A 25,923-nucleotide genomic window follows, 5' to 3' on the forward strand; every position below is an offset into this window, starting at 1 on the left:
ACCCATCAGAAAGCACATATACCAGAATATGTATCTACAAAAGTGCATTACTCTTGCTCTCATTATTCTCAAACCATTTCCAATCTATTTTTTCAGCACAGTCCTCTTTTTTTAATCTCATGCTTTACACTCAGCTAAAACTCTGTCTAAATAACTCCATTTTGGAAGGTTTTAGGCCCATTCATCTAACCTGAAAAAAGGAGTCCAGCTCCTACTCTAAAACCATCATGGCAACTCAAGAAACAGGACATGTCCTGGTTTTCTTCACTTCAACTCCTTCTACCCAGTTATGATAAGTGCAGTGGTGCTGCTCTCTGTGCCCATACAGAAGCAAAATGCTGTTTTTCTCCCCTACTGCCAATGTTTGCCTTGCCCTCACTTTCACAGACTCATCATGGACTCTCCCCCTCCCTTTCTCCACCCCTCTATCAGCATCCTGGGGACTAGCCAATATTCATTACAAGCTCAGGCTTCAAGGGTTATCTTGCTTACAATTCCTTCCACCCTGCTTCCTGTATGGAGTCCTTGCCAGTTTCTCCAGCTCCATTATTACTGGTTCTGATGATGACACCTTCCATAACAAAGCCTTCCTTTTTCCTTATCTTTCCATCCACCATAGCCACTTGTGCAATTGCTACATTTCCCACACTTCTGCTCTCATCCCACTTCCTCCAACTCACAGAGAGAGGTGGTTCCTCTTGTATTCACATTCTACCTCAGTGTACATTAAAGGTGACCTTAAAATATGTTACCGTCCTCTCTACCTAGCCGGCTGCATGCTTCCAGGGTTTTCCATTCTCATTTTAGATGTTCAGCCTCTCACACTTTTGGCACTTCGCAATAAAAAAAATCTGATTATGTTTATTAAATATTCTGTACTAATTCAATCCCCGAGCTGTGTCTGGTTATACAAATATAAGATCAACAGTCAGATTCAATAATTCTTTTTGGTCATTCATCTTAATTATATTCAAAAGAAAACCGTTCTTGTTCAGTGAAGCTATACTAAAATATCAGGCTTTTAAAAAAATGCCAAACTTCCCCAGATGCTGAAAGCTGTATAAAAAAAAGAAATTAAAAGCTAATATGATCAGAGACACTTGACTTACCACTGTGGAAGCTTTTTTTAAATAGATAGTTTATAATACTGCTTACAGCAACAAATGTTAACAAAGGAAAATTAAAACTGGAGTTGGAACCTAGTCAATACTGATTTTGTATTTTTGCAAGCTCACCCAGATGCAGAAAAACAAAAAGGTAATGTTTGTCAGCTAATATTTGTGAAGAGAGAGGCTTATTTAACATTTCAGACTGATGACATTAGAAATGAACATGGTTGAATGCCATGAAACAAAGGTCCTGTTATCTTAGAATGCAAAGTGTCCATTTGTATGTTTAAATCTTTGGCCCTTGTAAACTGTCACCATGTTGCAATCCTCTATTCATTCATCTCTAAAAAAATTTCATCTAGGTGCTTGTTCTTTAATGAGATTACACTGGCTGCTCTATTAAAGACATGGTGCATGGCTGTGGCCATTATGAACCATTTTTCACCAACATTTCCACCTCTTGTGAACCATGATCACATTATCCCCTTTTATCTTTCATTAATCATCTGTACCTACTTTTATTGGTTCAAGCTTTAATGACCCAATCTTAGGCAGTGAATCACCAGCAATTATCCTTTTATTCCCATTGTTGCTCTCTTATGCCAAAGGATACCAAAACTGACTTTTGTTCCCTCCATTTCATACCTGCATGCTGATTCTCACCTGGATCATCTAAAACATTTGACTGTGTTTCCACATGCAAGTAGGGAATATCCAGCTTCACCTTGCCACTACGCCTGGTAACTCTGTTACTGAGCCAATCTACAACCATACTTCAGCAAGTCTGATCACCTGGCCGTACTTCAACTCTCAGCGTACCAGCAGAGACCAGTGAAAATGGTGAAAGTATGGTCAGGAGAGGTGGAAGTGCGCCTGCACGACTACTTTGAATTGATGGTCTGGCCGTATTCAAGGACTGTCACTGACTTCATCAAGACCTCTGTGGATGAGTGTGTGGCCATACAAGGAGTACTCCAACCAGAAACCATGGATGAATCAAAAGATTTGCAACCTCCTGAGGGCAAGATCAATGGCATTCCAAGCCAATAATCCAGATCTCTACAGGAAGTCCAGGTACAACCAGCTGAAGGCCATCTCAGCAGCAGAGGCAATTCTGAGGGAAGCTGGACACAGGATCAGATACTCACTCGCCAGCTATGGCTGGGATTGCAGACCACAAGATGAGGCCAAACACCATAAATAGCTGTGATGCTTCACTACTGGATGAGCTGAACACCTTTTATGCTCACTTTGAGGGGAACACAACGGTGCCAGTGAGAATCCATGCAGAGGTTGACAACCTTGTGAAATCTGTCTCTGAAACCAACGCCAGAACATCCTTCAAGTGGGTGAACCGTCACAAGGTGTCAGGCCCTGAAGGCGAACCTGACAGGGTACTCAAAAGTTTGTGCCAACCAATAGGCCGGAGTGTTGTCATTTTCAATCTCTCAATGCTGTAGTCAAACAGACCCACATGTTTCAAAAGGGCATTAATCATCCAGGTGCCCAAGAGCAGAATGAGGTGCTTCAACGATTATTGCCCTGGAGCACTTGCATCTACTGTGTTGAAATTCTTTACGCAGTTGGTCATGGCCAGAATTAAACTGCACCCAAATTAAGTTCTGGACCCACTGTAATTCGCCTACTGTCACAATCTATCCAATCTATCCAATGCAATATCACTGGCTTTCCTCTCAGCTTTGGATCACCTGGACAACAGCAAAACATACATCAGACTACTCTTCATCATCTAAAGTTCAGCTTTTAACATTATACCCTTAATGCTGGTCAACAAACTCCAAAACCTGGGCCTCTGCAACTGGATCCTGGACTTCTTCATTAGAAGACCACAGTCAGTATGAATCAATCACAATGATATGTCCTGGGGCCTCCAAGTCAATGAAATCACGAAGAAGGCTCGCCAGTGACTATACTTCATAAGAAGTTTGAGGAGATTTGATAGGTCACTAAAGACTCCTGCAAATTTCTACAGGTGTACTGTGGAGAATATCTGACTGGTCACATCACTGTCTGGTATGAAGGTGACAATGCACCAGACAGGAAAAAAACTAGAGAGTTGTGAATTCGGCCAGTGCCATCATGGACATCACTCCATTGAGGACATCTATAAGGGGAGGAATCTTAAAAAGGAGCCTCCATCCTCAAGGACTGTCTCACCCAGACCATGCCCTCTTCACACTGCAACCAAGGCGAATACCCAGTGCCAAGAAACAGCTGATTTCTGAATGGACAATGAACTCACACTACTTTTTGCACTAATTTATTTATCTTAAAATGTAATTTTTAGCAATAGTTGCACTGTAATGCTGCCCTAAAACAATGAATTTCATGATGTGCAAGACAATAAATTCTGAGTCTACCTCCTTCCACGTCTACCATCAGCATTGGATAATCTGAAACCCTGGCTGCTGTAACTGCGATCTGGACCTCTGCCAATATGACAGCTGTTTATAGTCAGGCCTTTACTGCATCTGTTTTCTCCTTCCTTAAATTCCTCTTGAAAGAAAAAAAAACACCATCTTACCAATAACTAATTAAACACCTATTCAATATCTTTACCAATGAACAACAGCAAGTTAATTAAAGAAAGGAAGCATCACAACCAACCATTGCTGTCCTCACCCAACATCCAACACACGACTTTTAGCACACAAAAAAAATCACAAAATGATTCACCCTTTAAATTTACAATAGAAAATATAATTATATTTTATTTCTTCACATTGGTCTAGTGATACTTAGCCAAACACCTGCTGATCTGCCAACATGGAACCTGGTTTCAAGCAACATTTGAAACAGTTGCTCAAGAGTACGTTTGCTGGAATGCATTTGTCTTGGGAATTTTTCTTCTGGAAGATACACAACTTCCAGAAGCAGTGGCATGGAAGTAAACACTCAGCTACAATGCATTAGAGTTTATATTTTTCTTTGGCTTGGCTTCGCGGACGAAGATTTATGGAGGGGGTAAATGTCCACGTCAGCTGCAGGCTCGTTTGTGGCTGACAAGTCCGATGCGGGACAGGCAGACACAGTTGCAGCGGCTGCAGGGGAAAATTGGTTGGTTGGGGTTGGGTGTTGGGTTTTTCCTCCTTTGCCTTTTGTCAGTGAGGTGGGCTCTGCGGTCTTCTTCAAAGGAGGTTGCTGCCCGCCAAACTGTGAGGCACCAAGATGCACGGTTTGAGGCGATATCAGCCCACTGGCGGTGGTCAATGTGGCAGACACCAAGAGATTTCTTTAGGCAGTCCTTGTACCTTTTCTTTGGTGTACCTCTGTCACGGTGGCCAGTGGAGAGCTCGCCATATAACACGATCTTGGGAAGGCGATGGTCCTCCATTCTGGAGACGTGACCCACCCAGCGCAGCTGGATCTTCAGCAGCGTGGACTCGATACTGTCGACCTCTGCCATCTCGAGTACTTCGACGTTAGGGATGAAAGCGCTTCAAAGGATGTTGAGGATGGAGCGGAGACAACGCTGGTGGAAGCGTTCTAGGAGCCGTAGGTGATGCCGGTAGAGGACCCATGATTCGGAGCCGAACAGGAGTGTGGGTATGACAACGGCTCTGTATACGCTTATCTTTGTGAGGTTTTTCAGTTGGTTGTTTTTCCAGACTCTTTTGTGTAGTCTTCCAAAGGCACTATTTGCCTTGGCGAGCCTGTTGTCTATCTCATTGTCGATCCTTGCATCTGATGAAATGGTGCAGCCGAGATAGGTAAACTGGTTGACCGTTTTGAGTTTTGTGTGCCCGATGGAGATGTGGGGGGGCTGGTAGTCATGGTGGGGAGCTGGCTGATGGAGGACCTCAGTTTTCTTCAGGCTGACTTCCAGGCCAAACATTTTGGCAGTTTCCGCAAAGCACGACGTCAAGCGCTGAAGAGCTGGCTCTGAATGGGCAACTAAAGCGGCATCGTCTGCAAAGAGTAGTTCACGGACAAGTTTCTCTTGTGTCTTGGTGTGAGCTTGCAGGCGCCTCAGATTGAAGAGACTGCCATCCATGCGGTACCGGATGTAAACAGCGTCTTCATTGTTGGGGTCTTTCATGGCTTGGTTCAGCATCATGCTGAAGAAGATTGAAAAGAGGGTTGGTGCGAGAACACAGCCTTGCTTCACGCCATTGTTAATGGAGAAGGGTTCAGAGAGCTCATTGCTGTATCTGACCCGACCTTGTTGGTTTTCGTGCAGTTGGATAATCATGTTGAGGAACTTTGGGGGACATCCGATGCGCTCTAGTATTTGCCAAAGCCCTTACCTGCTCACGGTGTCGAAGGCTTTGGTGAGGTCAACAAAGGTGATGTAGAGTCCTTTGTTTTGTTCTCTGCACTTTTCTTGGAGCTGTCTGAGGGCAAAGACCATGTCAGTAGTTCCTCTGTTTGCGCGAAAGCCGCACTGTGATTCTGGGAGAATATTCTCGGCGACACTAGGTATTATTCTATTTAGTAGAATCCTAGCAAAGATTTTGCCTGCAATGGAGAGCAGCGTGATTCCCCTGTAGTTTGAGCAGTCTGATTTCTCGCCTTTGTTTTTGTACAGGGTAATGATGGTGGCATCACAAAGGTCCTGAGGCAGTTTTCCTTGGTCCCAACAAAGCTTGGCATGCAGAGTTTTGCTGCCAGCCTTTCAGACCTCTGGGGGGATTCCATCCAGACCTCTGGGGGGATTCCATCCAGACCTCTGGGGGGATTCCATCCATACCTGCTGCTTTGCCACTTTTCAGTTGTTCGATTGCCTTATATGTCTCATCCTGGGTGAGGACCTCATCCAGCTCTAGCCTTAGGGGCTGTTGAGGGAGCTGGTGCAGGGCGGAATCTTGGACTGAGCGGTTGGCACTGAAAAGAGATTGGAAGTGTTCTGACCATCGGTTGAAGATGGAGATCTTGTCGCTGAGGAGGACTTTGCCATCTGAGCTGCGCAGCGGGCTTTGGATTTGGGGTGAGGGGCCGTACAGAGCCTTTAGAGCCTCGTAGAAACCCCTGAAGTCGCCAATGTCCGCGCTGAGTTGGGTTCGCTTGGTGAGGCTAGTCCACCACTCATTTTGGATCTCCCGGAGTTTGCGCTGAAGATGGCTGCATGCGCGACGGAAGGCTTGTTTCTTCTCTGGACAGGACGGCTTTGTAAGGTGAGCCTAGTGGGCAGCTCGCTTCTTTGCCAGCAGCTCCTGGATTTCCTGGCTGTTTTCGTCAAACCAGTCCTTGTTTTTCCTGGAGGAGAAGCCCAGTACCTCTTCAGTGGATTGCAGTATGGTAGTCTTCAACTGATCCCAGAGGGTTTCAGGGAACGGGTCCGTGAGGCGGGTTGCATCGTCGAGCTTTGCTTTGAGGTTTGCCTGGAAGTTTCCTCTCACTTCGTCTGACTGCAGGTTTGCAACATTGAACCTCTTTCTGGGGGCTTTACTGTTCCTGGGCTTTGGCTTGAAGTGAAGGTTGAGCTTGCAGCGAACCAGCCGGTGGTCAGTGTGGCATTCCACGCTAGGCATGACCCTGGTGTGGAGCACATCTCGTTTGTCACTTTCTCGCACCAGGATGTAGTCCAGGAGGTGCCAGTGTTTGGATCGGGGATGCATCCAGGTGGTCTTAAGGCTGTCCCTCTGCTGAAAAAGGGTGTTTATAATGACAAGCCGCTGTTCTGCGCAGAGCTCCAACAGGAGGTGCCCATTGTCGTTGCACTTGCCGACGCCATGCTTGCCCAGGATTCCTGGCCAGGTTTCTGAGTCTTTGCCGACACGAGCGTTGAAGTCGCCCAGAATGACAACCTTGTCGGCTGTAGGGGTGCGTTGGATGAGGTTGCGCAGGTCGGTGTAGAACTTGTCCTTTTCTGCTGGTTCCACCTGGAGGGTTGGAGCATAGACACTGATGAGGGTGATGCGACGCTTGTTTTGAAGGGGGAGTCGCATGGACATGATTCGGTCCGAGAGGCCTGTCGGAAGGTTTTCGAGTTTGGAGGCAATGAAGTTCTTGACCACGAAGCCTACACCAGATAGGCGTCGTTCATCCGAAGGCTTGCCAGACCAGTGGAGTGTGTAGCCCGCGCCGCGTTCTTGGAGGCTGCCTACATCTGCCAGGCGGACTTCACTGAGAGCGGCTATGTCGATGTCAAGTCTGAGGAGTTCATGTGCAATGAGGGCAGACCGACGTTCAGGTCGGTGGCTGTCAGCCTTGTCTAGCATGGTTCTGATGTTCCAGCATGCTAGCTTGAGTTTGTGAGCATCTTTTGAGGGGGAGGACGTGGAGGGGGAGGACGTGGACCTGTCCTCGGGCCTGCGCAAAGGAGCTTTTAGGTGGAGTGCAGTGCGCGCAGTACTGGCCCCACCCTTTACACCCATGGTTCGTGTGCCGTGGCTGAGCAAGCTGGGACGTGGCAGCGAGGTCCTTGGGTCGTAGGTTTTATATCGGAGTGGCCTTCTCCTATGCAGGTTTCTTACCCGGGCTGGAGGGGTCTGCCTCCCCTCTTAGGTCGGTCCATACTGGCCGGACCGGGGTGAGGCCACCGCAGCTCTCCCTGTGCCCGGACTGGGGCCGCCGCCTCCCACTCTCTGCCCGGATCGGGGCCTCCGTCTGCCTCACTCGACCGAGGCCGCCGTCTCCCCCTTGCTCCTGCCCGGATCGGGGCCGCCGCCGCCTACCCTTCGCCCGGACCGGGGCCGCTGCTGCTCTCTCTGTGCCCGGACTGGGGCCGCCGCCTCCCACTCTCTGCCCGGATCGGGGCCTCCGCCTGCCTCACCCGACCGAGGCCGGGGCCGCCGTCTCCCCCTTGCTCCTGCCCGGACTGGGGCCGCCGCCTCCCACTCTCTGCCCGGATCGCTTCCTCTACTTGTCCATATCTATTCCCAAAATCAGTCTCTTGAAACCCCATAAATTCTTCATCATCACTTTCCGTATTAACGATTTTTGTAATCAATTTTGACATCCAAACAACCCAGGCGAGTGGAGTGCCCTGGAGACTTGGAAAGAGCCTCAAACTTCTTGAATTTTGTAACAACTTTTGTTTTACAATCCAACTTTCTGCCTATTTCTTTGCCATGTAAAAAATAAGTGTTTGGTGCATTTAAAAGCTATTTGAGTTTAATGAGCACGTTGACTTGACTCACAGAATGTCTTTGCCTCACCTACCGCCCGAGAAGCCCTAACCCAACTTGCCACAGGTCTGCGGTGTTTTTATACACCACCACATTTTAAAAAGGTATTTCCGGATAAACCCCCTCAAGAAGTATGTATCTAAAAACAGGAAATACTAAATGCATGATCCCTTTGGACCTCATTAACACTAATTTTATATAATATGATCCCCAATTATCAAGGAACATCTGTATCTCTACTGTTAACTTTGTAAATATTTATTCTCAATGCTCTTGGGTTTAATTAGACAGTCATTTTATTCTTCAACTACCTGGAGCATTAGATTGTAAATGAACAGGTCATATCAGCCTTTCTACATAAATGCGAGATGTGGTGCCCATATCAGAGTCGCCAATATAGAGGTTCTTTCTCGAGCCGGAATGCCTGTAGTTTCAATCTTGTGATGTTGGTCCAACTGGGCTGGGCAGGACATGTTGTCAGATTGCCTGATGGAATACTGCCCAAGGACATCTTGTGTGGCCAACTATTCAGTGGGACATGAAAACGAGGAGGGCAGCGACTATGGTACAAGGATGTTCTGCACAGGAGCCTCAAGAAAGCTGACATTGCCCCATCAACATGAGAGGATCTGGCTCAAGATCTCTTGAAGTGGATGGACGTCATCAGAAAAGGTGTGGACGCTGTTGATAAAAAGCTCAACGAGGCAACAGAGGAAAGGCACAGGAAGCACCACCACAGAGCTTCTGCCCCTTTTGCCCCTCCAGGCTTCACCTGCCAAGTATGTGGCAAGCATAGCATGTCGAGGATTGGCCTACACAGCCACTCTAGGATGCAGATATCAAACCCCACAAACTGACTGAAAGGAACCATCATCATCCTACAGGATAGATGGCCAGAAGAATAAATGAACAGGAAGTCATCAGAGAGCTCCTACCTTCTCATGTATCTCCTGAGTAGACTGTGCATCACAGAAGGCCACTGTTGCGACATCTTTCAAGACTGGCATCTCCACAGTGCAATCCCGGCCATCTAACAGCGCCACTAATGGACGTGAGTGCATTGGGCCATTTAAAATGGGAGGACGAATCCCTAGAAAGAAGTGGAACATTGACAATGAAGGCAGCAACTCACAATAATACACAACCTACTGGCCTCTGCAGGCACTCAAAAATAGCTCACTCCAAAATAGCTTTTCAAAATTACTTAATATTCACAACTCAAAAGTCACAGATCAAATCACAACCTAGAAATTTTGATAAACAATCTTGCCCAAATCATGTCCTTGAATCCCACAAATTCCTAGGAATATCTGACCAAAGATGACAAAAAGCAGAGGAGTGTTTGGGGATAGCATTTGAGAATCATGACCCTGGATTGGGAACACAAAGTAGTTCTGCATAATGGAAGAAGCTACCCATTTGTCAACACACTCAGCCACCTCCTGCCTCAACTGTGTCTCCCACGTTGGCTAGTGTAGCCATTTCAGAAGTCCCAGAGTTTGAGGGAATGCCTCAAGGGGACTACTGAGGGAATTCTGTATGAGAGGTTAAACAGCAGCCCATCTTTCCTCTCTTATGTGGTATTCAAGCTCACAGTGCCATTTTCAAGATTCAAGATTATTTTACTGTCATTTGATTAAATAGAAATTGTGCTATTAATCAAAATTTCCTTTCATGTACCACAAGGCAAACAGATTTGCTATCAGCAAAAATTGCCCCAATGTTGTTTACAGCCAGAGAAAGAGAAGCAAACAAGAGTCCTCCCCATACAGTCAAAAAGGCCAAAGGAAAAGACAGAGAATCTCTGCCCTTACGTTGGGAGACATGCCTCTATGAATGTGGCCTGGCCAGCTCCAAGGTACTGACTACAATACCTGTCAGCCCACGACCCATTTATCTCTCTCTCTCTCTCCCTCCCCCACTCACTCACCCCTCTTTCTCAGTGCAGGGACGGCTGGTATGGGCTGTAACAGCCCTGCCGGCCACTCTGGCACCTCACAGAGCCGCTTCAGTCTTTGGGGCTGCTCAAAACGTGGCAGAGCAATTGTCGTCTACCCTACCCGTAATCCCCCACGCAGCTGGAACTGTTCTGGGGAATAGAGCGTGGTGGATTTCTGGATAGGGAAGATGGCCATTGCTCCGTTGTGTATTTATGATGGGCACTGCCATAGCAACAATCACTCCTCCTACAGCGGCTCCAGATGACACACCGAGGCTCTGCTCTGCATAAAAGGAGCAATGGACCAGCTTCAGAAGCACACCACTGACATGACCAGGAAGCCTCCTTTTGCATCCTGCTTCTAATACCTGGTACCCATTCAGCCAGCCTCCAGCAGTCCACAGTCTGGTGGGAGTTCTTTGACTACTGTTGCCAGCAGCCTGCCTCCTGTGTATTCTTCTGTCCCAGAGCCCCTCAATGGTCCACTGCCGAGGTGTCCATGTAGTTCGTCTCCTCTGCTTTGCATTCTAAATGGTGAGTGGCCTCCCAGTTTTTGGTGCCCTGCATCTGTCATCCGGAGTCTTCAACCCCTCTTGGCTACTGCTGATTATAGGCGTTGTCATCTTGGGCCAGAAGCCAAGGTTGCAGGAATTTGAAAATAAACCACTGTCGGCTCCTCTAATAGGCTGGGTAAAGCCTGTATGGAGAAGACAGTAGTCAGGTTGGGCATATGGACCCCGCGTGGATGCGCTGAAACTTCGCTCCCCACGGGTCCGCACCAGCGGCAGTGCTGCCATTACAGCAGCTCCAGAAGAAAAAGGCTATTCTCACTATATTGATGACCTTATGACTGATCATATACCCAGCAGTGCAAAAACTGGCTGCAACATATTCTTTATCCGCTTCTTCTAGGCAAAATGAAATCGGCTACAAGAAACTTTGGAAGATTCTACAGTAGGAAGAGGATGGCATAAAAACGCTCGGCTTTAATGTTGTATTCTCTGCTTCTGTTTTAAGAACCAATTTCTTTCCTAAAACCAGTGCTGCCACAACCACTGATGACAAAAGAGCATCTATTGAGTTTGGTATGCATTTTAAAATGCCCTTCCTAAATAAAACCAAGTTCATAAGACAGTGAATATACAATTCAGCATTTTAAAATCAGCCTGACACCATTTTCATGGAATGAGTTAATTCCCATGAAAGGTCCTTGAGCAATCTTTCTGAAAGGAGTTCATCTAAAGCTGGATGGACAAATCCAGGTGAATTTGATACAAAGTGCCTAAGTTTCTCAACAATAGATCTTATTCAAGAACAGCCTTCAGGGCTTCCTACTGGCAGATTAATAATGTGAATAATCAGAGGAATTAAGGATTCACAAAGACACCCACAACACTGTTACCCCCAATAACCAAATGTTTTTATCCTCGGAGGGAAAAAAAATCACGAGAAAATGGAATGCAAAATCTTCCTAACAAATCATGTTTGTCCACCCATTAGCTATTCTTACAAAGGAAGAAGTCAACAGGAAATGGCAACCGACAAAAGAAGGTAAATGCAAGCGAAATTCCCTGTATCGCAGAAAGGGGCAATAGATCACAAGACATAGGAACAGAACCAAGCCACTAGGCCCATCGAGTCTGATCCGTAAATCTATACTAAGCTACTCTACACTAGTTCCAATTTCCAGCCTTTTCCCCATATCCCTTGATGCCCTCACTAATAATATACTTGTCTATCTCTTCCTCCCAGTGATCTGGCTTCCACTGCTGTATGCGGCAGTGAGTTCCACAGATCCATGACCCTTTGACTAAAGAAGTTCTTCCTCATCTCTGTTTCAAATGGATAACTTCTAACTTTCAGACTATGACCCCTTGTCCTTGATTCACCCACCAAGGGAAACATCTTACCTACATCCACTCTATCTAAACCTTTCAAAATACGAAGTGTCTCTGAGATCTCCTTTCATTCCCCTATATTCCAATGAATACAACCCAAGAGCTGCCAAACACTCCTCATACATTAACCCTTGCATTCCAGGAATCATCCTAGTAAATCTCTGCACCCTCTCCATGTTTAAGGATATTACACAAACAGGTGGGATGCTTTACATGGCATTCCTGATGCAGTACACAAAGAGGCAGAGGTCGACAGCATCGAGTCCACGCTGCTGAAGATCCAGCTGCGCTGGATGGGTCACGTCTCCAGAATGGAGGACCATCGCCTTCCCAAGATCGTATTATATGGCGAGCTCTCCACTGGCCACCGTGACAGAGGTGCACCAAAGAAAAGGTACAAGGACTGCCTAAAGAAATCTCTTGGTGCCTGCCACATTGACCACCGCCAGTGGGCTGATAACGCCTCAAACCGTGCATCTTGGCGCCTCACAGTTTGGCGGGCAGCAGCCTCCTTTGAAGAAGACCGCAGAGCCCACCTCACTGACAAAAGGCAAAGGAGGAAAAACCCAACACCCAACCCCAACCAACCAATTTTCCCTTGCAACCGCTGCAATCGTGTCTGCCTGTCCCGCATCGGACTGGTCAGCCACAAACGAGCCTGCAGCTGACGTGGACTTTTTACCCCCTCCATAAATCTTCGTCCGCGAAGCCAAGCCAAAGAAAGAAACACAAAGAGGAATCAGTCTAAAGGCCAGGCTGAAGCTGCATCGCACTGTTGTCATACCCACCTGACTCCATTTGCAAGACCACATATAAGCCAGACAGCTTAACTGCTTCCACACGAACTGAACACACAGAATGATTCACATCATGTGCAAGATTCCACTCTCCCAGATTCGGTCTCGGACAAACCACTCCAACATCCACACACCGTTGAAGGAATTATAGATCAGGTGAGCAGGACATGTTTAAAGAATGTCTGAATACAGAATATCAAAGCCGCTTAGATTATGGATAGGTGACTGAGGGCAAATGGTCAGATTTCTTTTCACCTCAGAGTCAAGTTCGCTCCATTCCAGCTACTCAACCAAACATAGTGCCAAGAGAGTACTGCACCATCAGAGATGATGATTTTTACGATGCTCATGTGGTGATTATATAAAAAAGTCCATGGTTTCAATTTAATTTTAAAAATTTAATCTTAGAACAACCATGAATTGTTTCAACACGCACCATTGAAAACAAGCATGAGAACATACTGTTTCACATTCATGCATAAGAGAAGTTCGTTCATATAAGCAAGCAAAGGATTTAAAAAAATCTGAAATCATGAACCATTCCCAACCCTATTCATCTCTGATGGCCCAATTCACCCACCTTCAAAATATCAACGTTCTTACAGCTACCGATTTGCTCAGCAAAATCCTTTCCACTACTTCAGGTCTTCTTTAAAACAAAAAATTTAATTCATTGCCTGTTATTTCATGTGTCAAAGATGTGAATGACTATGATAAACATTTAGATATTCATTCACATATCTGACTGGACTATATATTATACAAAGTACTTTTGGATTTGGATTTCAGTTGCAGTACTAATAAATACTGTAAATTGCCATCTTAAACCTCTCTCCTTTGGAAAGTTGATCGAACTACAGGAAGTGAGTGACTTGGAAAGGTTAAACAGGTCTTTATTCCCTGGAGCGTAGATGAGGGGAGATTTGATGGAGGTATTTACAATTATGAAGGGGATAGACAAAGTAAATGTAGATAGGTTTTTTTTCCCCAGAGGGTAGGGCAGATACAAACCAGAAGACGTGGACGGGCTAGGGGTAAAGGGGAAAAGGTTAGATGTGAAAGGGGAAAAGTTTAGGGTGTGGCGGATCACCACAAGGCAGGCCAACCGGCCCCGCTTGTAAGCCACGCGGCGGGGCAGCCGGCCAAAATGGTGCCGTCGAGGGGGGGGCGGGGGTGGGGTTCCCTTCCTTCCAGCACGGGGCTCAGAAACCCATGCTGGGGGACCACATGACACCCAGGTGACGTCAGCGCCCTCCAGTGCGGTCCTCAGCCAGGTCCGGGCTGGGAGTATAAGTGCAGCCCAGCAGCCTGCAATAAACTAGTCTGCTCACTGAGTTCAACCCATTTGGTTGCGTGTGTTATTGCAGGAGCAGTGTAGCCGCCGCTACAATTGGTGACCCCGACTAGTTCAAATGTTTTTGAACCCATCATGAGCGAGCCTGGGATCAGCGTTATAGCCATAAAACTGCCTGAATTCTGGGTACAGGAGCCGGAGACCTGGTTCAGTCACGCGGAGGTCCAGTTTCACCTCTGCCAGATTTCGTCCGATACGACCAAATTCTACCATGTGGTCGCTGCCCTGGACCAGGCCACCGCCAGACGCGTGCTGCACCTTGTTCAGCACCCACCCGCTGAGGACAAATATGAGACATTCGACTTACCGGTGCTTACCGGGTCCCTTGGACTATTTAGACACCAGCATGCCACTCGGATGCTGCACCTCGACGCCCTGGGGGACAGGTCCCTGATGGAGCTGATGGATGAGATGCTCGCGCTCATGGGTGAGCACACCAACTGCCCACTCTTCGAGCGCATCTTCCTCGACCATATGCCCAGGGACCACATCCGGCCGCTGCTGGTCCAGGAGAGCTTCACCGAACCGAGGAAGGTCGCCAAGAAGGCCCAAGAGCTATGGCTCACACGATTCCCGGAGGGCCTAGTGGTCCAGCAGGTCACGAGGCACGGGCACAATCACGCCAAGCCCGCCCCTAGCGATGTGGTAGAGCACCCAGTCCCTGCAGGGGCCTCCAAGAGCATAACCAAGGCCACAGCATCCGCTTCAGGCCTCTGCTTCTACCACTAGCGCTGGGGAGTCAAGGCTTGGAAGTGTCGTCAGCCCTGCTCGTTCCAGGGAGACTACCAGGCCGGCCGCTGTTAATGGCTGTGGCAGCTGGCCAAAGACACAGCCTGTGGTTCCGAGACCTCTCGACTCCGAGTGGCAAAGGCATCATCCTGTGCGACATCTCCTTGGGCACCCTGGAGCCAGTGAAGCCCCAGCAGTGGCGCAGGCAGGTCTTCAGTCACATCCACGACTTTTCATATCCGTCCATCAGGTCCACGGTCCGGATGGTGTCAGAACGGTCCGTATGGTGTCAGAACGGTCCGTATGGTGTCAGAACGGTCCGTATGGCATGGGCTGCGGAAGCAGATCGCGGGTTGAGCCAGAACATGCACCCATTGCCAGACGTCCAAGATGCACAGGCACACCAGGGCACCTCTACAGGAGTTTGAGCACATCCGGGAACGGTTCAGCCACATTCACGTGGACATTCAGTTGGGCCCTTACCCGTTTCCCGGGGGGGGGAGGGGGGTAGAATCATGGCCCTTACCCGTTTCCCGGGGGGGGAGGGGGGTAGAATCATACCACTTGCTGGCCCAAGGACAGACGCCTCCACCGACTCCTGCTCCTGCTCCCAAGTACTATTGCATGATTGGGTCGCCCGGGTCACTTTACCAGCGATCTGGGCGCCCAGTTCACATCTGCGCTCTGGGCACAGCTCGCCAACAGGTTGGGGATCCAGCTACACTGCACCACGGCCTACCACCCGCAGGCAATGAACTGGTTGAACATCTGCACAGCCACCTTAAGTCGGCACTCATGGCCCACCTCACTGGCCCTGTCTGGGCGGATGAACTGACTTTGGTGCTCCTGGGCATCTGTTGCTCTCCCAAGGAAGATCTGCAGGTGTCATCAGCTGAGCTGATCTACAGTCCACCGCTGGCACTATCTGGTTAGTTCGTCAACACACCTCACTATCCCCAGCGGTCGCTGCACGAACTACTTCCTCACCTCAGATCATGGTTGGACTTGTTCAAACCCCCACCGCCGCCGCCCAGGCATGGCACACGCCCATCTCATGTTCCCGGTGAACTGGTTTCCGCGGAGTACGTTTTCGCTCGGCGGGCCCCAACTGCGTTCTGGCTCGACGTTCACGCTGGACATTGGCGGCAAGCGGGAGCTGTTTATCATGGACAGGCTGAAGCCAGCGCACCTCGATCCCACCGAGCCCGTGCTCGTTGCCCAGCCCAAGAAGCGAGGCTGCGGCTCACCACAAGACAGGCGAACTGCCCCCGCAACGAGCTGCCAGTTAAAGTGGAGAATGAAGGCTCAATTTTAACATTTAAGAATTTAGACAGGTCTGGAAGAACATGGACTGGGTGCAGGTCAATTGGGATGAGGCAGAAAAATGGTTTGGCACAGACTAGAAAGGGCCTGTTTCTGTGGTGATGTTCTATGGTCTTCTCCATCCTTATTTTCAACAGGACTGATCTTAAGACATCGCTCTCAATTAAAGTCTGTCATCTATCTTCCACTAGTTTGCCCTTCCAGACAGCAAATGTACACCCCAACCACATTCCAAATTTCCCAGTTTCTTCCACTATCCCCTCTGAATGAAAAGGTTTAATTCAAATTTCAGATTTGTTGTCATACATGACATCACAAAAAAAACCCAAGATTCTTTTTCCTGCGGTCAGGACAGAATTACCACGAGTGAAAAAAACTGCACTGAACATATACCTGTAAACAAATAAAGAAATGTAAATAAAATGGCCTTGTAATACAGAGAGAAAAAAAAATCAATGAAATGCAAAAGTAAAAGACCTTAAATGAGTTTGTTACTGAGGAGTTTGATAATGGGCGGGTAACAGCTGTTCCTGAAACTGGTGGCACAAGTCTTGTGGCACCTCTATCTTGATGGTAACAGCAAGAACAGAGCGTGTGCTGGGTGATGTGGATGCGACGATAGCATTATCTGCAGAGGTACTCAACAGTGGATGCTGTTTTGCCCATGATGCCCTGGGCTGTGCTCACAACATTTTGGGGGGGCTTTATGCTCAGAGATATTGGTGACCCCATACCAGACTGTGACACAGCTAGTCAGCTCACTGTCCACACAGATCTGAAGAGATTTGCCAGGTTTTCCAATGTCATATCAAACCACTGCAAATTCTTGAGGAAATAGACGTGCTGGTGTGCTTTCCGCACAATGCCATCGGTCGAGTGAGGCAGGCGGAGGCCCCGATCCGGGCAGAGAGTGAGAGGCGGCAGCCCCAGTCCAGGCACAGGGAGAGCAGCGGCAGCCCCGGTCCCGGTCCGGGCTGAGGGTAGGCGGCGGCGGCCCCAAACTGTGCAGGAGCAAGGGGGAGGCGGCGGCCCCGGCCTCGGTCGAGTGAGGCAGGCGGAGGCCACGATCTGGGCAGAGAGTGGGAGGCGGCGGCCGCCCCAATCCAGGCAGGAGCAAGGGGGAGGCGGCGGCCCCGGCCTCGGTCGAGTGAGGCAGGCGGAGGCCCCGATCCGGGCAGAGAGTTGGGGGCGGCGGACCCGGTCCGGGCACAGGGAGAGCAGCGGTGGCCCCGGTCCGGGCAGAGGGTAGGTGTCGGCGGCCCCGGTCCGGGCAGAGGGTAGGTGTCGGCGGCCCCGGTCCGGGCAGAGGGTAGGTGTCGGCGGCCCCGGTCCGGGCAGAGGGTAGGTGTCGGCGGCCCCGGTCCGGGCAGAGGGTAGGTGTCGGCGGCCCCGGTCCGGGCAGAGGGTAGGTGTCGGCGGCCCCGGTCCGGGCAGAGGGTAGGTGTCGGCGGCCCCGGTCCGGGCAGAGGGTAGGTGTCGGCGGCCCCGGTCCGGGCAGAGGGTAGGTGTCGGCGGCCCCGGTCCGGGCAGAGGGTAGGTGTCGGCGGCCCCGGTCCGGGCAGAGGGTAGGTGTCGGCGGCCCCGGTCCGGGCAGAGGGTAGGTGTCGGCGGCCCCGATCAGGACAGGAGCAAGGGGGAGGTGGCGGCCCCGATCTGGACAGGAGCAAGGGGGAGGTGGCGGCCCCGATCTGGACAGGAGCAAGGGGGAGGTGGCGGCCCCGATCTGGACAGGAGCAAGGGGGAGGTGGCGGCCCCGATCTGGACAGGAGCAAGGGGGAGGTGGCGGCCCCGATCTGGACAGGAGCAAGGGGGAGGTGGCGGCCCCGATCTGGACAGGAGCAAGGGGGAGGTGGCGGCCCCGATCTGGACAGGAGCAAGGGGGAGGTGGCGGCCCCGATCTGGACAGGAGCAAGGGGGAGGTGGCGGCCCCGATCTGGACAGGAGCAAGGGGGAGGTGGCGGCCCCGATCTGGACAGGAGCAAGGGGGAGGTGGCGGCCCCGATCTGGACAGGAGCAAGAGGGAGGTGGCGGCCCCGATCTGGACAGGAGCAAGGGGGAGGTGGCGGCCCCGATCTGGACAGGAGCAAGGGGGAGGTGGCGGCCCCGATCTGGACAGGAGCAAGGGGGAGGTGGCGGCCCCGATCTGGACAGGAGCAAGGGGGAGGTGGCGGCCCCAGCCTCGGTCGAGTGAGGCAGGCAGAGTCCCCGGTCCAGGCAGAAGCGAGGGGGAAGCGGTGGCCCCGGTCCGGGCAGAAGCAAGGGCGAAGCGGTGGCCCCGGTCCGGGCAGAAGCGAGGGGGAGGCGGTGGCCCCGGTCCGGGCAGAAGCGAGGGGGAGGCGGTGGCCCCGGTCCGGGCAGAAGCGAGGGGGAGGCGGTGGCCCCGGTCCGGGCAGAAGCGAGGGGGAGGCGGTGGCCCCAGTCCGGGCAGAAGCGAGGGCTTCATGGTCAAGAACTTCATTGCCTCCAAACTCGAAAACCTTCCGACAGGCCACTCAGACCGAATCATGTCCATGCGACTCCCCCTTCAAAACAAGCGTTGCATCACCCTCATCAGTGTCTATGCTCCAACCCTCCAGGCGGAACCAGCAGAAAAGGACAAGTTCTACACTGACCTGCGCAACCTCATCCAACGCACCCCTACAGCCGACAAGGTTGTCATCCTTGGCGACTTCAACGCTAGCGTCGGCAAAGACTCAGAAACCTGGCCAGGAATCCTGGGCAAGCATGGCGTCGGCAAGTGCAACGACAATGGGCGCCTCCTGTTGGAGCTCTGCGCAGAACAGCGGCTTGTCATTACAAACACCCTTTTTCAGCAGAGGGACAGCCTTAAGACTACCTGGATGCATCCCCGATCCAAACACTGGCACCTCCTGGACTACATCCTGGTGCGAGAAAGTGACAAACGAGATGTGCTCCACACCAGGGTCATGCCCAGCGCGGAATGCCAGACTGACCAACCGGCTGGTTCGCTGCAAGCTCAACCTTCACTTCAAGCCAAAGCCCAGGAACAGTAAAGCCCCCAGAAAGAGGTTCAATGTTGCAAACCTGCAGTCAGACGAAGCGAGAGGAAACTTCCAGACAAACCTCAAAGCAAAGCTCGACGATGCAATCCGCCTCACGGACCCGTCCCCTGAAACCCTCTGGTATCAGTTGAAGACTACCATAATGCAATCCACTGAAGAGGTACTGGGCTTCTCCTCCAGTAAAAACAAGGACTGGTTCGACGAAAACAGCCAGGAAATCCAGGAGCTGCTGGCAAAGAAGCGAGCTGCCCACCAGGCTCACCTTACAAAGCCGTCCTGTCCAGAGAAGAAACAAGCCTTCCGTCGCGCATGCAGCCATCTTCAGCGCAAACTCCGGGAGATCCAAAATGAGTGGTGGACTAGCCTCACCAAGCGAACCCAGCTCAGCGCGGACATTGGCGACTTCAGGGGTTTCTACGAGTCTCTAAAGGCTGTGTAGAGCCCCTCACCCCAAGTCCAAAGACCGCTGAGCAGCTCAGACGGCAAAGTCCTCCTCAGCGACAAGATCTCCATCCTCAACCGATGGTCAGAACACTTCCAATCGCTTTTCAGTGCCAACCGCTCAGTCCAAGATTCCACCCTGATCCAGCTCCCTCAACAGCCCCTAAGGCTAGAGCTGGATGAGGTCCTCACCCAGGATGAGACATATAAGGCAATCGAACAACTGAAAAGTGGCAAAGCAGCAGGTATGGATGGAATCCACCCAGAGGTCTGGAAGGCTGGCGGCAAAACTTTGCATGTCAAACTGCATGAGTTTTTCAAGCTTTGTTGGGACCAAGGAAAACTGCCTCAGGACCTTCGTGATGCCACCATCATCACCCTGTACAAAAACAAAGGCGAGAAATCAGACTGCTCAAACTACAGGGGAATCACGCTGCTCTCCATTGCATGCAAAATCTTCGCTAGGATTCTCTTAAATAGAATAATATTCTCCCAGAATCACAGTGCGGCTTTCGCGCAAACAGAGGAACTACTGACATGGTCTTTGCCCTCAGACAGCTCCAAGAAAAGTGCAGAGAACAAAACAAAGGACTCCACATCAACTTTGTTGACCTCACCAAAACCTTCGACACCGTGAGCAGGAAAGGGCTTTGGCAAATACTTGAGCGCATCGGATGCCCCCCAAAGTTCCTCAACATGATTATCCAACTGCACGAAAACCAACAAGGTCGGGTCAGATACAGCAATGAGCTCTTTGAACCCTTCTCCATTAACAATGGCGTGAAGCAAGGCTGTGTTCTCGCACCAACCCTCTTTTCAATCTTCTTCAGCATGATGCTGAACCAAGCCATGAAAGACCTCAACAATGAAGACGCTGTTTACATCCGGTACTGCACGGATGGCAGTCTCTTCAATCTGAGGCGCCTGCAAGCTCACACCAAGACACAAGAGAAACTTGTCCGTGAACTACTCTTTGCAGACGATGCCGTTTTAGTTGCCCATTCAGAGTCAGCTCTTCAGCGCTTGACGTCGTGCTTTGCGGAAACTGCCAAAATGTTTGGCCTGGAAGTCAGCCTGAAGAAAACTGAGGTCCTCCATCAGCCAGCTCCCCACCATGACTACCAGCCCCCCCACATCTCCATCGGGCACACAAAACTCAAAACGGTCAACCAGTTTACCTATCTCGGCTGCACCATTTCATCAGATGCAAGGATCGACAACGAGATAGACAACAGACTCGCCAAGGCAAATAGCGCCTTTGGAAGACTACACAAAAGAGTCTGGAAAAACAACCAACTGAAAAACCTCACAAAGATAAGCGTATACAGAGCCGTTGTCATACCCACACTCCTGTTCGGCTCCGAATCATGGGTCCTCTACCGGCATCACCTACGGCTCCTAGAACGCTTCCACCAGCGTTGTCTCCGCTCCATCCTCAACATTCATTGGAGCGCTTTCATCCCTAACGTCGAAGTACTCGAGATGGCAGAGGTCGACAGCATCGAGTCCACGCTGCTGAAGATCCAGCTGCGCTGGGTGGGTCACGTCTCCAGAATGGAGGACCATCGCCTTCCCAAGATCGTGTTATATGGCGAGCTCTCCACTGGCCACCATGACAGAGGTGCACCAAAGAAAAGGTACAAGGTCTGCCTAAAGAAATCTCTTGGTGCCTGCCACATTGACCACCGCCAGTGGGCTGATATCGCATCAAACCGTGCATCTTGGCGCCTCACAGTTTGGCGGGCAGCAACCTCCTTTGAAGAAGACCGCAGAGCCCACCTCATTGACAAAAGGCAAAGGAGGAAAAACCCAACACCCAACCCCAACCAACCAATTTTCCCCTGCAACCGCTGCAACCGTGTCTGCCTGTCCCGCATTGGACTTGTCAGCCACAAACGAGCCTGCAGCTGACGTGGACTTTTACCCCCTCCATAAATCTTCGTCCGCGAAGCCAAGCCAAAGAAGATTTTTAATATTCAGAAGCTCATTTAACATGTTTCAAGTAAATGGAGGAAGGTTATGGAATAGAACACTGACATTCAGCTCAACTTATCTATCCAGCCCCAGGTCTGTAGTCCTAAACATTAGTGCTCCTCAAGAATAAACCCTGGCATTTAAATATGATGAGGACATTTTTTAACCACCCTTTCAAGCAAACTCTAGAAATTGTTTTCCTTCATCTGTACCAAATTGTTTTAAATGCAAGTCATCTGCTAAGAAAAGTAGCTCCTTCCAATTATTCTATTTTACACCTCAACTATGTCACCTCTGTTCCAAAGAAAACAGCCTTAGATTATTCAATCTTCCCTCATTTATAATTTTTTTTTAGCATTGGCCACATCCTCAAATGTCCTTACATCCTCTGCACCAGCAGTTCTCAACCATTTTTGGGTATGACCCCCCTCCCCCCTTTGGACTCTGCTCAAAGGTTTTGGATCCCCTTCCTTTTGAAGCAGTCAAGTTTAGTCACCCCCCATACTTCTCTCCAACTGACTTTATGAAAAACAAAAAAATATTTTATGATTTCAGCCCATGGTCCCCCCTCCTTAAATGTACTGTGGCCACACACCCCCATCAAGGAAACCATACGGCCCCCGTTGAGGATGGCTTCTCTGCACAATTTTCCCCAGTTTAGTGCTCTCAACCTGCCTAGTTCATACCCTCCTACAATGAGACACCTCCCATATTCTCCACCACTGACAACTTCCGATTCCCAGGTTCCCACCGTCTCATCATCATGGATGTTCAGTCTCTGCACACATTCGTCCCAGATCAGGAAGGTTCTGAAGACTTCTGCTTCTTGCAGGAACAAAATTCAGACCAGTTTCCTTCTACTGATCCACATCCGCCTAGCATCCGTCATTATTTCTGTCATCTTCAACCAGAACCTACCACCAGCTACATCTACCCATCAGTGTCCTTCTTGACCGCTCATCCTTTCCCACCCACCTCTGTGGTGCCTGGTATTTTCTCCTGCATCTCCAGGCAGTGTTAAACTTGATCTTATACCTCACCATCATCCAGGGACCTAAATAGCCCTTCCAGATATGGCCAAGATTCATGTGCACCTTCGCTAACCTCATCCACTGCATTATGACCTCCCGATGTGGCCTCCTCTATGCTAGAGATCGTTCAGTTTTCAGTTTCAAAAGCATCTGCTCTGTCAGAAATGGCCACTGAGCACCCAATTGCATGCCATTTAAATTTCCCCTTAAATTCCCTCACTCAGCCTTTTCCTCTGCCAGAAGGAAACCAAATGTAAACTAGAGAAACAAAAGTTATTATTCTATCTGAGCAGTCTTCCATCCAACAATATGAAAATTGAATTTTCCAATTTTAGGTAATAAGCCTCCCCCCCCCCCCATTCTTTCCCCTTTCCACCCAATTCTGTCCTATATCCCAACACCCTTCCCCATTCTCACCCACTTCCCACCAGTTCTATCCCCTTACACCACATTTCTCCCACTGGATTCCCCCCCCCCCCCCCCCTCCAATCATTCAATTCTATCTGGTCTCTCATTATTCCACCATTCTATCACCCGTTATCAAATTCCATCCTGGTAGTTTACGACTCCACTTATCACCCACCCTATCCGATATGACTCATCATCCTTCACCCCAACTAACCCCTGTCCAACCCCTTCTACCCTGCTCTCATTGTTCTAGCCTTCTCCTTTCTGCACTGCTAATTTTGATGAAGAGTTCCATCTTGAAACATCATCCATTCTCTTTCTTCAACTGATGTTTTGTCTCTCAAGCTGTACATACAGTTCAATTATAACCTCTGACAGATGATCTTCAGCTTGAGGCACTCCTTATTTCTTCTTCCAATCACTGTCAAACCTGCTGATTGTTCCCAGCAATAACCTCTCCATGTCATAGTCTATGCAGATCAATGACCCTTTCTTCAGAATGGAGGGGTCAGAAATATGGAGATTGGATGAGTGATGGTGGGAAGAGCATAACATTCTGCCTCAGGATGCAGAGAAAGTGGATGTTCCAACATCAAGGGAACAATGCTCAAATACCTTCTATTTATCAGCCTGAGAGCATTGACACCTTAATGGCACATCACTTCTTCAACCTCCCCACAGACCATGAGAAAGCCTTTATTAAAAAAACCTTCATGCCTACACCTTGTTCAGACAAAGGAAATTAATTATTTTATCCTGGAAGTACTAGTGGCTTGTCTTCCCGCCACACCTCCCCTGTGCCTGAAACAGGCACTTGTGGTTTGTGGATAAAATGTAAGCAAAACAAAAGCAATAGTGCCCATAAACATGTAAACTAAAAACCAAAATGGAATTCACACGTTTTTATTAAAAGCTTCCATGGAATACAAGATGTAATATGCCCCTGTTGCTGTCAAGTGAATCTACCAATAAACAGTATGCAGAGAATACAAATCTTTCTCCAGTTTGTCTGTGAAACTACTTCCACTAGGAATTGAAAAGAGACTTTTCAACATCCACAGAGCAATGCCAAAAATATATTGGATAGCAGACAGGCCAAGCCCCCGAGTGCCACATTACACCTGTGGAACAGTTTTATAAATAAACTATTACCAACTGTGTCATTTTTTTTCCTTGTAAAAGAAGCCAAAATGAATTTTGGTGTGATTGATGGAAACAAATGGAAACTATAAATGTCAAATTTGACTAGGTCATTTACATGCCTTTATGTAGTAAGAGTGCAATTTCTCAAATTTCTGCATGGCTTCTTCCACTGCCCCTACTCCATTCATACCCAAGTTGCGACTGTTCAGGAATGCTAAAGCAGGTCCTGTTATCAGCAGCGATTCATCCAGCACCACTCCCAACACCATTACACCAATTGACAAGGCTCTTTTTATGCCATTACACAATATCGCCCCAACATATTCAGAACCACTAAATATGACAATATTAAGTGTCATTGGCTCAATTTCAGGGCAACTGCAGCCACTTCTACCAATCTCCGCTGGTTTGCTACTGTATTAAATGGATACTTAAGCTCAGTTTTGTTATCAGACCATCTTGATAGTCTATCAACCATAGAAATGTTTCTCCAGCTGCAATCGCACAATGGGCTAAGCTATCACCTTCAATAAATATTTATTCATGGTGCCAAGGCTAGATACAGCTGAGGGACAAAAAATTTAGGTGTCTACATGAACAAAGCACTAAAATGACAAAGTGATGTTTCAGTTGTTTAGCGGTGAGTGGACCCCATCTGGAGTGGTACATTCAATTTTGGATACTGCTGCAAATTCTCCAGGTTCCCAAGTAACTCAGGTTTAGCAGGATCATGTCTGGGCTTAAGAAAATATCAGATTTCTTAATTTAGCTTTTTAAGATCAGACTGTTCTAATAACACTTAAAATAATCAAAGGAGACAATTAAGAGATCCTTGACCCTAGATCAGGGGTGGCCAAACCACAGCTTGTGAGCCACATATGGCTTTTTGACTTGTGGACTCAAGTCTGCGGTGTAGTGTTAGTTGGGGTGGCTTGCAATTGGTGGCACGTGTGGCTGTGTTGTGGGCAGCGGAATTAACAGAGTGCAAGTATGATCCAGGCTGCCCACCAATGAGAGCCCCCAGCACCCCGTCCATCCGAGCTCCCGATGTCTTGAACACAGACTTACTACTTGGCTACCTGTTACTACCCTTTGTCTTGAACACAGACTTATTACCTGACAACCCATCTGAGTTGCCGACGCCTTGAATGACTCAAGTAATTATCACAGTAAAATGTTGTATTTGTGTAACAGTCAACCCCCTAAATTTTACCCTAATAATTGGTCCACAAACTTCAACTATTACACAGGATATACTGTATGTGTACTTTTTGATTATTGAAACTATTACAAATTAGCAGTTAAAAAACTACATACATGAATAAATATCAATGCATACATATATTTCTTAATTTTTTAAAAACAAATGTGCATGTAAGAGTAAAAACTTGAATGCAATGTTTTTTTGTTTCTTACAGCTCTCAAAGATCTGAAGTTTATCATATGTGGCTCTTACATTAAAGCAAGTTTGGACACCCCTACCCGAGAGTAAGGAATGGAATCAGCTTATAAATGGGATAGCATTAAAAAGCAGTCACCAAGTATGAAATAGATCAAAGAAGCAAAGTGGTCTTGTTTTTAGGTCTGGCTTCTGTAAAGACTCAGTACTATTCCTTCTTCTTGCAATATCCTCAGTTACAAGTTCACTTCTAATGAACGTTGT

General features: G+C 48.9%; 1 protein-coding gene across 6 annotated transcripts in view; it reads right to left on the reverse strand.

The window, feature by feature from the left end:
* LOC138743655 (C-terminal-binding protein 1-like) overlaps positions 1 to 25,923 on the reverse strand; it is a 147,830-nt gene that overhangs the window by 66,122 nt on the left and 55,785 nt on the right. For all 6 annotated transcript variants that reach the window (XM_069899189.1, XM_069899188.1, XM_069899184.1 and 3 more), the window contains one exon: positions 9,136 to 9,290. In XM_069899189.1, the coding sequence (XP_069755290.1) occupies positions 9,136 to 9,290 (155 nt within the window). The remainder of the gene's footprint in view (positions 1 to 9,135; positions 9,291 to 25,923) is intronic.

Source organism: Narcine bancroftii, chromosome 9 (assembly GCF_036971445.1).
Source record: "Narcine bancroftii isolate sNarBan1 chromosome 9, sNarBan1.hap1, whole genome shotgun sequence".
NCBI lineage: Eukaryota > Metazoa > Chordata > Chondrichthyes > Torpediniformes > Narcinidae > Narcine > Narcine bancroftii.